General features: G+C 43.9%; 1 protein-coding gene across 3 annotated transcripts in view; it reads left to right on the top strand.

The window, feature by feature from the left end:
• LOC106578695 (myomesin-1) overlaps positions 1-14,465 on the top strand; it is a 44,629-nt gene that overhangs the window by 20,494 nt on the left and 9,670 nt on the right. For all 3 annotated transcript variants that reach the window (XM_014157798.3, XM_014157799.3, XM_014157800.3), the window contains 19 exons: positions 1,719-1,860; positions 2,291-2,490; positions 2,681-2,734; positions 3,015-3,139; positions 3,386-3,569; positions 3,979-4,153; positions 4,327-4,448; positions 7,878-8,074; positions 8,187-8,313; positions 8,694-8,878; positions 9,282-9,396; positions 9,565-9,721; positions 9,814-9,920; positions 10,076-10,120; positions 10,227-10,363; positions 10,548-10,692; positions 11,096-11,155; positions 11,255-11,322; positions 11,476-11,589. In XM_014157798.3, coding sequence (XP_014013273.3) covers positions 1,719-1,860; positions 2,291-2,490; positions 2,681-2,734; positions 3,015-3,139; positions 3,386-3,569; positions 3,979-4,153; positions 4,327-4,448; positions 7,878-8,074; positions 8,187-8,313; positions 8,694-8,878; positions 9,282-9,396; positions 9,565-9,721; positions 9,814-9,920; positions 10,076-10,120; positions 10,227-10,363; positions 10,548-10,692; positions 11,096-11,155; positions 11,255-11,322; positions 11,476-11,589 — 2,459 coding nt within the window. The remainder of the gene's footprint in view (positions 1-1,718; positions 1,861-2,290; positions 2,491-2,680; positions 2,735-3,014; positions 3,140-3,385; positions 3,570-3,978; positions 4,154-4,326; positions 4,449-7,877; positions 8,075-8,186; positions 8,314-8,693; positions 8,879-9,281; positions 9,397-9,564; positions 9,722-9,813; positions 9,921-10,075; positions 10,121-10,226; positions 10,364-10,547; positions 10,693-11,095; positions 11,156-11,254; positions 11,323-11,475; positions 11,590-14,465) is intronic.

Genomic DNA, 14,465 nt, shown 5'->3' with positions numbered 1-14,465 from the left:
AAAACTACACACCACTGCTCTCTGCCACATTATCACGCCTCAGTCTATTACATGCCTTGTTTAACTGATTTTATTTTTCACAGTGTGTGTGTGTTTGAGTGCAGACAGTATGGCCACTTGTTTACCCCCTCTCTGTTTCCATTGGCCTGTCTCATGTTCTATATGTAGTGTGATTAACAGTTTATCGTCAATGTCACACAGACATCTCAACTGGCACCAGATAACAATGTAATCATGGTCCATGTGTTTGTTTGTTTGTGTTTGTTCTTAAATATACATTGGAGTTGAACCATAGCAGTCTCTGGTTAAACTTACCTCCACATATAATGGAACTCACTCATTATGACTATAGTAGAGTCAATCAACTCCTGTCACAATCTCTGGCCTGGTTTTGTATAACATGGAACAAATGATGCACACAGACAACGCCAACTTATTCATTAAGGTAAACTCTTAGCACCTTTTTTTCTATCTAGAACCGTGTCCCCATAAGAACCCTTTTTTGGTTCCATGTAGAACAGTGGAGTCTTCTGAGGGGAGGATGGCTCATGTCTGGAACGGAGCGAATGGAATTGCAAACACATGGAAACCATGTGTTTGACGTATTTGATACCATTCCAACGATTCCGCTCCAGCCATTACCACAAGCCCATCCTCCCCAATTAAGGTGCCACCAACCCCCTGTGATGTAGAACCCTTTTTAGAGGGTTCTACATGGAACCCAAAAGGGTTCTCCTATTGGGGACAGCCGAAGAACCCTTTTGGAACCCTTTTTTCTAAGAGTGTATTGACCTCCTCTGTTGTTCCATGTTACTCATTCTCTTGCTAACAGATGAAACGTGCTCTGTACAGTGTGGATGGAAATAGGCCTTGCTCTCTCTGTCACGGTTCAGGGTTGTTCTGTAAAGGAGAGGCCATGTACTGTCGCTCTCTGTGGACACAGAGACCCCATTGCAGTCGAGAGACGGACAAGGCTAGGCTATTCTCAGTGAGCTCAGATATGGAATTAGTTTGGCTGGGAACAGAGGTAGATACTGTATATATCTCTTCTTCCAGGAGAGACAATTGCCTGCTGAGTGTCCTTATAAGCCAGTGGGCTTTCTTGTTCTCTCTCTCTCGCGCTCCATCTTCATCTGTCTCTCTCACTCTCGATCTCTTACACACACACGCACACACAAAAATAGTCCTACAGTATATATAGCTAACGTAGACATATACATAGACATAAGTGGCTAATTTTGTTTCTCACTTTATTGAAAGCATGTGTTCTGTCTTTTTAAGCATCACCTCTCTTAACCCCTTTAACTGAGAGGCACACTGCTGCTAATACTGGGATGCGTTTAACTTAAAGACTAGTAGCATTCCTGGCACTTAGCTGTGGAGCCACGTAGTTCAACAGGGGGGTACAGCACTGTATATGTAGGCACTGTATCAAAACAACAAGCCTCAATCAAAATACTGTACACTATAGAGATCTTATAATGCACCATGGATTCTATATGTAATTCTATGCCTTATAACTCAATACAAAAAGTTAAGGACATGTACATTAACTGTGTTCTGTACATACTCTGGTTGTGTGTTTTGTGTTAGCCTGATAAGATATTGTTACAGTGTGTGTGTGTGTGTGTTTGCGAGAGAGGGAGAAATAATGAGAAGGGAGGAAGTAAATACTACACAAGGACATTTGACTGACAATGTGTATGTTCCTGTATCAGATGCCGATGCGGAGGTGGAGGGAGCCCCTGGTGCCCCACTGGATGTGACGTGTCAGGACGCTAATAAGGATTACGTCATCGTGACCTGGAAGCAGCCGGCTGTGGACGGTGGCAACTCCATCCTGGGCTACTTTGTGGACAGGTCAGTACCATCACCCATCACTACATGCCAGTTCTGGTAGGGCCCCTAACCTTAAGGTTAGGCTCCACAATGCCACCCGGATGAGAGACCTCAGAATGGAGTCGAAGGAAAAATCATGACAGGCTTATCATGACACAGCTAGGAAAATGTTTCTCTCCCTTTTAGCACCCCTTGTACTGCCATTCACTTCAGTTACAACTGCAGATAACCTAGAAGAAGAGGGACAGAAGTTTTTCCTGATCATGTGACCTGACATAAAAAAAAACATGTGACCATGTGAAATGACCTCATTATGGGCTATGACAAGGGCCCAGAGTTTTTCCCAATCTTACCAATAGACCTAACTCTGGGCCTTATCAAGAAGCCCTTACCAAGTTTGTTATTGAATGGCTGATGGGATGAATTCTGTCTCTTTGCGCCTTGTGTGCAGGTGTGAGGTTGGTACCACCCACTGGAGCCAGTGTAATGACACCCCCATTAAGTTTGCCCGGTTCCCCGTGACGGGGTTGGTGGAGGGGCGCTCCTACACCTTCCGTGTGCGTGCCGTCAACAAGTCTGGCATGAGTCGGCCATCCCGCACCTCTGAGGTGGTGGCAGCTATGGATCCTGCCGACCGCGCACGTATGAGAGGTATGGTGGGCACCCCCATCTGGCATCTGCCCCTCCCTGTCTGTCTTCTCAGATATTGTCTTATGGTACTGCTAAATTCTTATATTGTGAGTATGTAACTTTGAGATGTCTAATGGCTTTAGTATTATGCATATCTTTTCTTGCTAGTAACTATGCATCAGTAACATTCTCCTCTTCCCATGGCCTTCAGGTACCTCTGCACCCTGGACCGGCCAGATCATTGTCACTGAGGAGGAGCCTGCAGGTAGGAAGGAAATGCTTTTGCACTCTTCAATGATGATCAATACTCTCATGCAGCTATAGTTCTAAAAAATACCTACAGTGTTCTTTGATTGGAAGGATAATGAAAGCTCTAGTCTAGATCAATAGCCTGGTTGCCAGTCTGTTGCTCTTGCCAACTCCTTGTGGAATTGTCACATTTGGCTTAACAATGACAATGGAATAGGCAAGAGCACAAACTGATCTGGGACCAGGCTTTGAGATCAAACCCCTGATACATTTTCTTTCACATTACTTCCTATTAGAGGGTGTAGTGCCTGGCAGACCCAAAGAACTGGAGGTCGCTGAGGCCACCAAGAACTATGTGGTTCTGAGCTGGAAACCCCCTGGAGAGAGAGGCCACGAGGGCATCATGTACTATGTGGAGAAGGTGAGAAATAAATACCTAAATCATATACCTTATCTGTATCATGACTCATCTGATCAACTTAACCAACATTTCATCACTGTTATCCATAACAACCACCATATCAAAATAATTCATTAAGTAATCATAATTCTGCTATTTTTTTATTTCAGAGTCTCTATCTGGAAATAGAGTATTATATACTGTGGTACTGCAGGTTTGGAGGGTTGGAGCCCTACTCTAACTGCTTTGCGTTGCATTGTGTGTTAGTGTGTGTCCGGCACAGACAGCTGGCAGAGGGTGAACACAGAGATCCCGGTGAAGTCTCCTCGCTACGCCCTGTTTGACCTGGCTGAAGGGAAGGCCTACAGATTCCGTGTGCGCTGCTGCAACTCCGCTGGTGTGAGCGAGCCTTCAGAAGCCACCGAGGCCACCACTGTCGGGGACAAGCTGGGTGAGGGGTCACAGGTCACACTTCACACGCCACTGGCACAACCTCCAGCCCTGTAACACGAATACCTATGGACTGAATCCTAACATTCTATACAGTACGGGAAAAGTACAGAAATGTATCCACTCACTACTATACTGTAAGTCGCTCTGGATAAGAGCGTCTGCTAAATGACTAAAATGTCAAATATATACGTGTAACTCAAACCATCCTGTACATCCTGCATTTAGATCAATGCATCTATACCTCAAATTAGGATTCCGCCTAATGTGCAATCACCTCCTTATCATTCTAACTGGTTTCTAGCAAGCTATCAAAAAAGTATTATTCTAATTTGACACGCACTCATTCAAAATGGAATCCTAATGTGCTTTCATTTGATCTTAGTTGAATAAACCTCTCCTGTCCCCAGATATCCCATCTGCCCCAGGCCGTGTAGTTCCCACCAGGAACACTGCCACGTCCGTGGTGGTATCCTGGGAGGCTTCCAGGAATGCAAAGGAGCTGGTGGGATACTACATCGAGGCCAGCATCGTGGGCAGCAAAAAGTTTGAGCCCTGCAACAACAAGCCTGTCAAAACCACCAGGTACAATGGTCCTTCTAAGTGTCTTCTCTGATGTTTCAATTGTTGTTTTACAGAAATGCTGGCCATAACCATAAATTATGTTGAGCTCAAGTTTGACAAAACAATTTCCTCACTCAAATGAAAATGTCCAAAAATGTCTTTCTCAAAGCGTTTCTGTGTCCTGGTACTCACAGGTTTATCTGCCACGGTCTGGTGACAGGAGAGAGCTACGTGTTCAGAGTGAAGGCACTGAACGCCGCTGGGCTCAGCGAGTGTTCTCAGGAGTCTGAAGCTATTGAGGTGAAGGCTGCTATTGGTGAGTGAGACAGGTGTCATGGCACACCCTCACAACAGGATAGGATGGGAAGTGTTTTATAGGAAGAATGTGAAGAGCCACAGGCCTATACAAGGAACCTATTTTTGTTTATGTTTGATGAAATACTATGAAGGGACCTACGGTAAGGTATCGCATTATGGAAGGACCAGGGAAGCCTCTTAGCTCTATGGAGATTTGATTATTGAGTCTTATGCATATTCTTTACCGTTGTTACTTTTTAATTTATATGTCCATGATGAAAGAAATGCGATGTGTCCACACTGAACATGGGTTGAGCTGATGTGTTCTACCATTCTTTTTTTTTTCTTCTGTCCATCGAGACATCACATTGTCAGCTCTGTCTACCATCAGCATTAGACTCCTTCCACATGTTATTTTCTATGGTCCCCCCCACCCTGTTGAGTCATAATCTATCCCCACCCTCCCTGCACAACCTGAGGCGGGTCCAGGGTCAGGAGTTGTAGACTTCCTCTAACTTGGGTCAGTGCGATCCAACTCAGCGGTTATTACAAACCAGCCCACCTTGGTTAATCTGTCACGCGTAATCCACCCCCTACCCAACCAACCATCCCCACCCCTTACCAGTTCTGGGCACGAGATGTCAGCCACCACCACCCCACCTGTTGTTAAAGGTACCCCCCACACCCAACCACCAATACCCCTGATTTGCGCTGTGTGTCTGCCCATTCTACTCACTCTCATCTGGGAGTACTAGCTCTGGTCCAGGGCATTAGTGCGGCTCAGTGTTACAAGGCGCACTAATTCCCTGGACCAGAGCTAGGGAACAGGAATACTAACCTGACTGCTCCATTACACAGTTGTCCCATAATGTCAGTTTGCGCTGTGACTAACCAGGCTTCCAGCTGTGAGACGTCACTCAGTCACTGGCAAGCTTTGTGCCGCGCAGCATGCTCTGTTCTCCCTTATGAAACACACTTAGTGACAAGGTCAATGGATTTCTCTCCACAGTCCATTACAACCAATAGCAGTTGGTAGACATAGGGCTTAGACCCATTTGTGGTAGTGTCTTACACGATGAAAGGTAAATAATACTCACAATTGAGGCGAGGTTAGTATTGTTAACCCCCCCCCCAATAACAACTGCTCCCCGGGTCCGACGACGTGCACGTCGATTAAGGCAGCCCCCCCTCACCTCTGATTCAGAGGGGTTGGGTTAAATGCGGAAGACATATTTTCGGTTGAATGTATTCAGTTGTGCAACTGACTAAGTTTCTCCTTTCCTTCCTTTGTTAGAACATTTCCCTATCACACATGTTATCAGAATATATTAGGAAAGAATAGCTGTACCATAGATCTTACTCATAACAATTTCCAATAGTTGTCTCCCAGTACATACACTTGATCAGTTTAGGCCATGTACTGCATATAATGAAATCCACTGGCATATAGTGTGGCTTTTTCATGAAGGGTTGGCGCAAAGCCCGCACACACTCACTTTCTCCCCTCACACACTCGTGCTTTGTCTTTTAACTCTGCATATTGCTTCCTCACGCAGATGTCACTTGTTGGTCATCTTGTCTTCATTTTTCATAGTCTGTCAGATGAAGATATTTTACTGCATTTGATAGGGTATTGGTAACATTTCTTGCTCTCTCTACCTTCTGAGTGTTCTGATTTGAGCTGTTTGGTAGTGTGAATGGTTGTTCTTCTTTGCCTGTGTAAAATGGCTTTCGCTTTTCGCTTTTCTCCTCACGGTGTGTTGCCGGAGGGGGAGTTACCAACGGGTGGTAACGTGGGCGGACTAACCGAGCACACGCCACACTGGACATGAGGCTGTTCAGTACCCCCCTTACACTACGCTGAAGTTCAATGCTCAGACTCACAGTGTGCCTGTGGCAGGGGCCGCAGTAATTTAAAGCAAGGGAGGCAGTCTGACCTGGTCACAGAGCCAGGCCAAGACCTCAGATGAGGTTAAAGTGCCAGTGACCAGGCAAACACATAAGTCCTCTGTAGATGCTTCAGCCAAACAGGGGACAGAGAAAGAATCAGCCCAGGACAGACTCAGGTGAGAACATGTACATTTTAGTAGACACTTTTATCCAGAGTGATTTTAAGGTAGTGAGTGCATACATTTTCGTACTGGTTCCCCGTGGGAATCAAACCTACAACCCTGGCGTTGCAAGCACCATGCTCTACCAACTGAGCTACACAGGACTACACTCAGTCAGGCCACGCCAACCCTTACATCATCAAATCATCCAAAATAAAATGTCATCTTTTCCCCTCCAAGGATTTTTGTTCCTGTTTTAAGCAATTTTTATCTGTCTTGAAATATGAATAATTTGTATCACTTTGGGGAGAAGGTAGAAAACTTTTTTTTAAATAATCAGCCACTGTAATATTAGTATAGCGGTCACAGTTTGAACGTATGTGGTTCTACTGTAAAATTCACAGGTAAATCATTAAAACAATATTTATAGCGAAAGTATTCAACTGGTAAAATTCTGTTTTTATCCTAAGATAAGTTTCTATAACAGCTTTCACAGATTTAACTACACCGTCATGCGGCCTTTCAGGCTATCTACTGGCCACCTCTAGCACAGGGCTGCCCCACACACACACACACAGGGGGGCTTTTGGTCCTCCCTCCACACCCTCGGTGTTCAGGCACTGTGCTGACCACCTCTCAACTTACTGTAGCCTGGCTGGCTCACACACACTCTGGGCTCTTTTGGCCCACCGTCACCTTGGGAGATCAGTGCACATGAACACACACAGGCACTTCGACATAGCTGGAGCTAGCCTATCACAGCTTGTCTCTGAAGTGGGTCAGCCAACCACAAGACAGAAATGGACACCTATGACCTGAGACCTTTTTGGTAGTGTACTTCCAAGTCAGATTCTTCGCCATACCCCCACCCCCAAATTATGGAGAACGCCATGTCCATGCGACTGTGTGACAGGTCAATTTATTATATGTAATATTATCCAGTCAGCTGTATGCGCTCCCTCTATTGAAGACGCCCCCCCCACACGAAGACCAGCCACTGAGGTCATATGTGTCCTCACAACTCCTGTGGCTAAAATATTTTGTCCCATTCAGTCCAGGTCCCTGAAATGTGTGTCCCCATAATTTTGTCAATGTGTTATGACATAGTGTCTAGTTGAACCATAGCTTAAGGTGAAAGGTTATCTTCACACTGGTTGAATCAATGCTGTTTCATTTCAATGAAATTATGTCGAACCAACGTGGAGTAGACGTTGAATTGACGTCTGTGCCCGTTGGAATGTTCAGAAATGTACAAGGGAATGAGTGCCCAATACTTGCTCTAAGAAAAGAGAATGTTAGCAGGTCTAAGTGATGGAAGACTGAAGCTCAACCACTATGACTTCATAGTGTCAGAGTTGACACAGCATGATGCTAACTGGAGTCCTCTGCTGTTCCAGCGTCCCCTACTCCACCCTATGGCATCAGCATTCTGGAGTGCGTGCGGGACTCTATGGTGTTGGCTTGGAAGCAGCCCACCTTCATCGGTGGTGCTGACATCACCGGCTACTTCGTGGACTACCGTGAGGTCATCAATGGGGTGCCAGGGAAGTGGCACGAGGCCAATGTCAAGGCTGTTAGCGACCGAGCCTACCGAGTGAGTCAGCCATTTTTGCTTTGGGATTTCGCTACCCTCTTTAACCTGAATTTTCAGCCACCTTTTGTCATATCGGGAGAAAAGGGAGAATGATTTTTCACTGTCTGTCCAGGTGTCCGACTTGAAGGAGAACAGGAAGTACCAGTTCCAAGTGCGCGCTGCCAACATGGCAGGCGTGGGCATCCCGTCTCTGCCCAGTGAGACGTTTATCTGTGAGGAGTGGACCATTGCTGTGCCAGGTGGGTAGTGCCAATAACATTCACTCGCAAACCTGAGCAAGTATGATAATTACACTTTAACATATAACAATTTAATAACACATCACAGTACAAGTTATACCTCAAAGATGTGTGTAAATTATAATTTTTTTTTTATAAAAAAAAATGAAATAATTGACTTGTATTATAACTTTTTGTGGTAATAGCCTGTTGAAGCTTGCATGCACAGGGACATTATTTATGTACATTGCCTTGTCTATGCCTGTGTCCCAAATGGCAGCCCTATGGCCCCTGGTCAAAAGTAGTGCACTACAAAGGGAATAGGGTGCGAGTTGCGACACTAGCCTATGTTATGTCCGTGTTCTTGAACTCTGAAACGAATTACCCCTAATTTCCCACAGGACCTCCCCATGATCTGCAGGTGACAGAGGTGCGCGCCAACACTCTGGTGTTGCTCTTTAAGCCACCAGTGTACCAGGGCCGTGACCCAGTAAATGGATTCTACATTGACATTAAGGAGGCTGATGCTGAGGAGGAGGCCTGGAGAGGAGTCAATGAGAAGGCTATCTCCACTAACTACATGAAGGTCAGGACCCTATCCACTCCAATCGCTCCCGGGTAAAGTTTCCCCTGTAACAGATTTAGGATCAGCTTCCCCCTCCCCCAATACTAACCTTAACCGTTGAAAATGCAGAATTGACCCCGGATCAGCGTGTAGGGGCAGCTACACCATTTCTGTCCACTTAGTCAATCGTACCATTGAGCAGACATTCTAATAAAAAATTTGAATCCAGATTGTGTGATGCAATATGGTGACATAGTCTACTTGTAAATAGGATGTGATTGGTGGTGTTTGGCAGTTAGAGGGTGTCCTCCGTGTAAAGGGATTTTCAACACTACTGCTTTTCTATGTGAGAAAGTTTGTCTCAGTAGTAACATATTTGATGCATGTGACTAACATGTCTATAATGTGACTCTTTCATGAACAGATTAAGATTCTAAAGGAGGGGGAGACCTATGTGTTTCGTGTGCGTGCTCAGAATAAGGCAGGTGTAGGAAAGGCCTCTGAGCCCACAGAACCAGTCCTGGCTGAAACCAAACCAGGTAAGACCATGTTAAAGACCCCTCAACAGAGCAGGTGGGAGAGAGAGATGGACAGAGAATGACATTGTTATACCAGTAAAGTCATTCCTTTAAGTTATCCTGCACCTTTGCATATTTGTGTATTTTAAGTCTCCAGCCATATTTGACTCTTGTTGTGTTCTCTCTCAGGCACTACGGAGATTGTTGTGGACATTGATGATGATGGAGTGATCTCCATGAACTTTGCCTGCTCAAACCTGACTCCAGACTCCAAATTCGTGTGGTCCAAGAACTACAAAGAGATCACTGACGAAACCCGCATTACTGTGGCGACCAGTGGGGAGAAGTGTGTGTGTGTGTGTGTGTGCGTGCGTGCGTGAAAGAATATAAGGTTCTCTAACGTTTCTACAGTAGCCTGTGTTAATTGTCTCCCCTCAGGTCCAAGGCCATCTTTAACATGCCTGCTGAGGATGACATCGGCATTTACTCTTGTGCTGTCACCCACACCAATGGCGAATCCTCCAGCTACACCCTCTCAGCAGAGGGTGAGTCCCACTCTGTGTCCGTGGTACTGTAACACTGTCCACATTATCACTTTGGAAGCTAACTTAGCAGGCTAAGAGGTTAGCAGAGCTCCATTGCTCCTGGTTTCATTTCTACTTTCTAATGTCTGATTAATCTTTGTGTCCTTTTTTGACAGAGTTGAGAAAACTGCTGGAGATCAGCCATGACCACAAATTCCCCAGTAAGTAACATATTATTACCGATGTTCTCAATTTTCTTCATTATTACATGTTCCTCCGTCCCTGCTCTCACGTACTGTTGCACTTTCCTTCTTTTTCCCCCTCCAGTTATTCCCTTGAAGACTGAGCTGGCTGTGGAGCTGCAGGAGAAGGGCAGAGTTCGCTTCTGGCTGCAGGCTGAGAAGATCTCTGCTAATGGCAAAATACAATACGTGTTTAACGACAACACTCTCTCCCAGGGAGAGGTAAGTTGGCACGCTTTGGGACTGAATTAAAAATACTCTCCGACATGCTTGTAAAAGAGGTCTTCTGACCTCAGACTTCTTGGATGAATAAATAAATAGAATAAAACTACTGTAATTGATGTTGTTCAGGTAAAGTATATTAGACAATACTGAAAATGCTCTGTCTATGGCCTTTGCTTTTCAGAAATACAAGATGAACTTTAACAAGGAAACAGGTGTGATTGAGATGATCATGGAGTCTCTGCTCCAAGAAGACGAGGGAACCTTCACCTTCCAGCTGCAGGATGGCAAAGCCACCAACCAGTCCAGCCTGGTGCTGATTGGAGAAGGTAGGATTAACTCCAGCTGTGCTTTTCTCCTCCTCCAATCACCTTCCATCATTCTCACTCTCGCCTGAATGCCAGTTTGTGCTATCATGCCAACTCCTTGCCACTCATTGTCATGGCTTGACAAGTACAGCAATGTAGTAGGCAATAGCACAGACAGATCTGGGACCAGGCTATCACCCTCTGTTATAAAGAAAAAAACAAGCCCCACTATGGATCAGAAGTTAGATCTTAACATATTCCACTAGGGGGCAGTAAAAGATTACTATGAATGAACTACACACAAATGAATGAAAAATGTATTTGTTAAAATAATATCCACGTCAATGTACATAACACATCATAGAAACTATTTTACAAGAAGGATTAATATGATTGTAGATACAGTTTTGTTTCCTTTTCCCAGTGTTCAAACAGCTGCAGAAGGAGTCTGAGTTCATGTGCAAAGAGTGGCACAGAAAGCAAGGTATGGGATTTCTTTTTAATTAAGAAAATAGAATAGTGGTATGTTATGACACAATATTGGAGACTACTGAATAGTTCCTGCTTTGTTTTTCTTTTTCAGGTCCTCATTTTGTTGAGTACTTGAGTTATGAAGTGACCCCAGAATGCTGTGTTTTCCTGAAGTGCAAGGTAGGAAAAGAACACACAATGTGAAGTATGGGTTTTTATGAAAATAGATCAGCTCAGCTCTCAACTTTCCAGATGATTTGGTATTACCAGTGTGCAGCCGGACAACATCTGGACAACAACCTGAACATTATAGGTGTCTTTCGCCTCCCGCAGGTTGGAAACATAAAGAAGGAGACCGTTGCATTGTGGTACAAGGATGGGCGTGAGGTCAAGGGAGACGGGAATCTCACCTTCACAGAGGGAGTGCTCAACCTGGAGATTGCTCAGGTGAGAGGAATTCTAAAGTTATTTCATGCACCTCATACATGAGAAATTACAGGGACTGTAAGGCCATACGGCACAACACCTGTCTTTACAGCTTAGAGAGTATTGTTTTGCAGATTTCTGTATACTATTTGAATGGCTCTTGTGTACATTATAGGCTAGATAAAGGTTGGAAAATATCATATTTCAATGATTATACGGCACATGTATTGAATGTTTAGTGATGTGTTATGCAAACATTATTATGGGTTGTACATTTGCATGCTGTATGTAACTATGAAACTGCATCATCATTGCACATCTCTGTCTATGTTCATATATCATAAATACTGTTCCTTACATGTCATGGATACTATCTTCTGGCTACAAGATTCATTGGTGATAAGTTGAGCATAAGGTGGTCTAATGAGGTTGTGACCCTGTGAAAAGTTATTTTACAGTAATCTTAAAAAATATCTTTATACAATAGCCTAATACGTCACTCTTAACTGAATTTATCAACATTTCTCTCATTTCCCGTCCCAGCATCTAACCGAACCCTATGAGGGGCTAGCTATGTGTTCTATGGAGAATAATGCATGACGTGGATGGTGAACCATTATTTTCCAGAGAACGTATAGAGCCCCAAGTTGATTATACAACGCTATAATATAACAATTATTGATCATAACATCTTCAGAAATCAGTGATTCTGACAGCTTTTGGGGCACATTCTTATCACACTTCTGTAAATAATTTAACATCCTTATACAGTACCAGTCAAAAGTTTGGACACACCTACTCATTCCAGGGTTTTTCTTTATTTTTACTATTTTCTACATTGTAGAATAATAGTGAAGACATCAAAACTGAAATGACACATATGGAATCACGTAGTAACCAAAAAAATCTAAATATATTTGACATTCTTCAAAGTAGCCACCCTTTGCCTTGATGACACCATCAGACCACCTCCATGCTTCACGGTGGGAACCACACATGCGGAGATAATCCGTTCACCTACTCTGAGTCTCACAAAGACACGGCGGTTGGAACCAAAAATCTCAAATTTGAACTCATCAGACTAAAGGACAGATTTCCACCGGTCTAATGTCCATTGCTCGTGTTTCTTGGCCCAAGCAAGTCTCTTCTTATTATTGGTGTCCTTTAGTAGTGGTTTCCTTACAGCAAATCGACCATGAAGGCCTCATTCACGCAGTCTCCTCTGAACAGTTGATGTTCTGTTACTTGAACTCTGAAGCATTTATTTGGGCTGCAATCTGAGGTGTAGTTACAGTAACTCTAATGAACTTATCCTCTGCAGCAGAGGTCTTGCTTTCCTGTGGCTTGATGGTTTTTGCGACTGCATTTGAAGAAACTTTCAAAGTTCTTAATTTTCCCAATTGACTGACCTTCATGTCTTAAATTAACAAAGGACTATCTATCATTTCTCTTTGCTTATTTGAGCTGTTCTTGCCATAATATGGATGAGATCTTTTACCAAATAGGGCTATCTTCCTTATACCACCCCTACCTTGTCACAACACAACTGATTGGCTCAAACGCATTAAGAAGGAAAGAAATTCCACAAATTAACTTTTAACAAGGCAACCCTGTTAATTGAAATGCATTCCAGGTGACTACCTCATGAAGCTGGTTGTGAGAATGCCAAGAGTGTAAAGCTGTCATCAAGGCAAAGGGTGGCTACTTATATTTCCATTTAACACTTTTTTGTTACTTTATGATTCCATGTGTGTTATTTCATAGTTTTGATGTCTTCACTATTATTATACAATGTAGAAAATAGTAAAAATAAAGACAAACCCTGGAATGAGTATGCGTTCTGAAACTTTTGACTGTGTGCTTCTAAAAGCCAATGAGGAGATGGGAGAGGCAGGACTTTCACGGTGTTCAGCGTCACAAATAGAACTGACTTCTATTTTAGCGCTTGGCAACACAGACGCTCGTTGGCGCGCTCGAGCAATGTGGGTGCAATGATTGAATAACGTGTATGTGTACATTTATTTTGCAACGCTTGCGCACGCAAAAGCGGCAAGGACTTTTCACAAAACTGCATTCAGCAAACGATGGAATTGCAAGAGCTAGCTATGTACTGTCCCACAAAATTGCTAAACATATCAAGCCATTCGCTGAGGGCGAATTCATTAAAGAATGTTTTTAATTGACTCGGCAGCAATACTTTGCCCCGACAAGAAAGAGCTGTTTGAAAATGTTTCCCTGTCAAGATGAACAGTGACACAGCGTGTTGAGGACATCGCAGAGAATATGGAACAGCAGTTGAAAGACAAGGTAAAGGATTTAATCTATTTCTCCTTGGTCCTGGATGAGAGCAGTGAAGCACGTGACACGGCGCAGTTGTTGATATTCTCTCGAGGCAAAACCCCAGACTTTGAAATTACAGAGGAGCTTGCTTCAGTGCAGTCAATGAAGAGCACAACCACAGGGAAAGATTTATTGGAGGAGGTTAGTTAGTGTGTGGCAAAGCTGGGACTGAGTTTTGAAAAGTTATCCAGTGTGACCACTAACGGGTGCTCAAACTTGACAGGAAAAAAACATTGGCCTTTTTGAAAAGGATGCAAGATCAAGTAGCTGAGCTGAACCCAGATGAGAAAAGTATTTTCCTGCATTGCATTATTCATCTGGAAGTGCTCTGTGCTCTCCATGTTGTGGATACAGTCACTAAAGTGGCAAAATCTTTGAACCACAGGCAGTTTGTCTCTCTGTTGGAAGAGACAGTCGGGCCATGCAGATCAACCCTACCACAGAAATGTTAGATGGCTGAGTTTGGGGAAGGTGCTTAAAAGGGTGTAGGAGTTTTGCAAATGAAAGGAAAATATGTGGATTTCCCTCAACTGCAAGATAAATGGCTGATTTTGCCT

The sequence above is a fragment of the Salmo salar genome, chromosome 19 (genome assembly GCF_965601325.2).
Source record: "Salmo salar chromosome 19, fSalSal1, whole genome shotgun sequence".
Classification (NCBI taxonomy): domain Eukaryota; kingdom Metazoa; phylum Chordata; class Actinopteri; order Salmoniformes; family Salmonidae; genus Salmo; species Salmo salar.
This window is presented reverse-complemented; position numbering and strand designations above follow the sequence as displayed.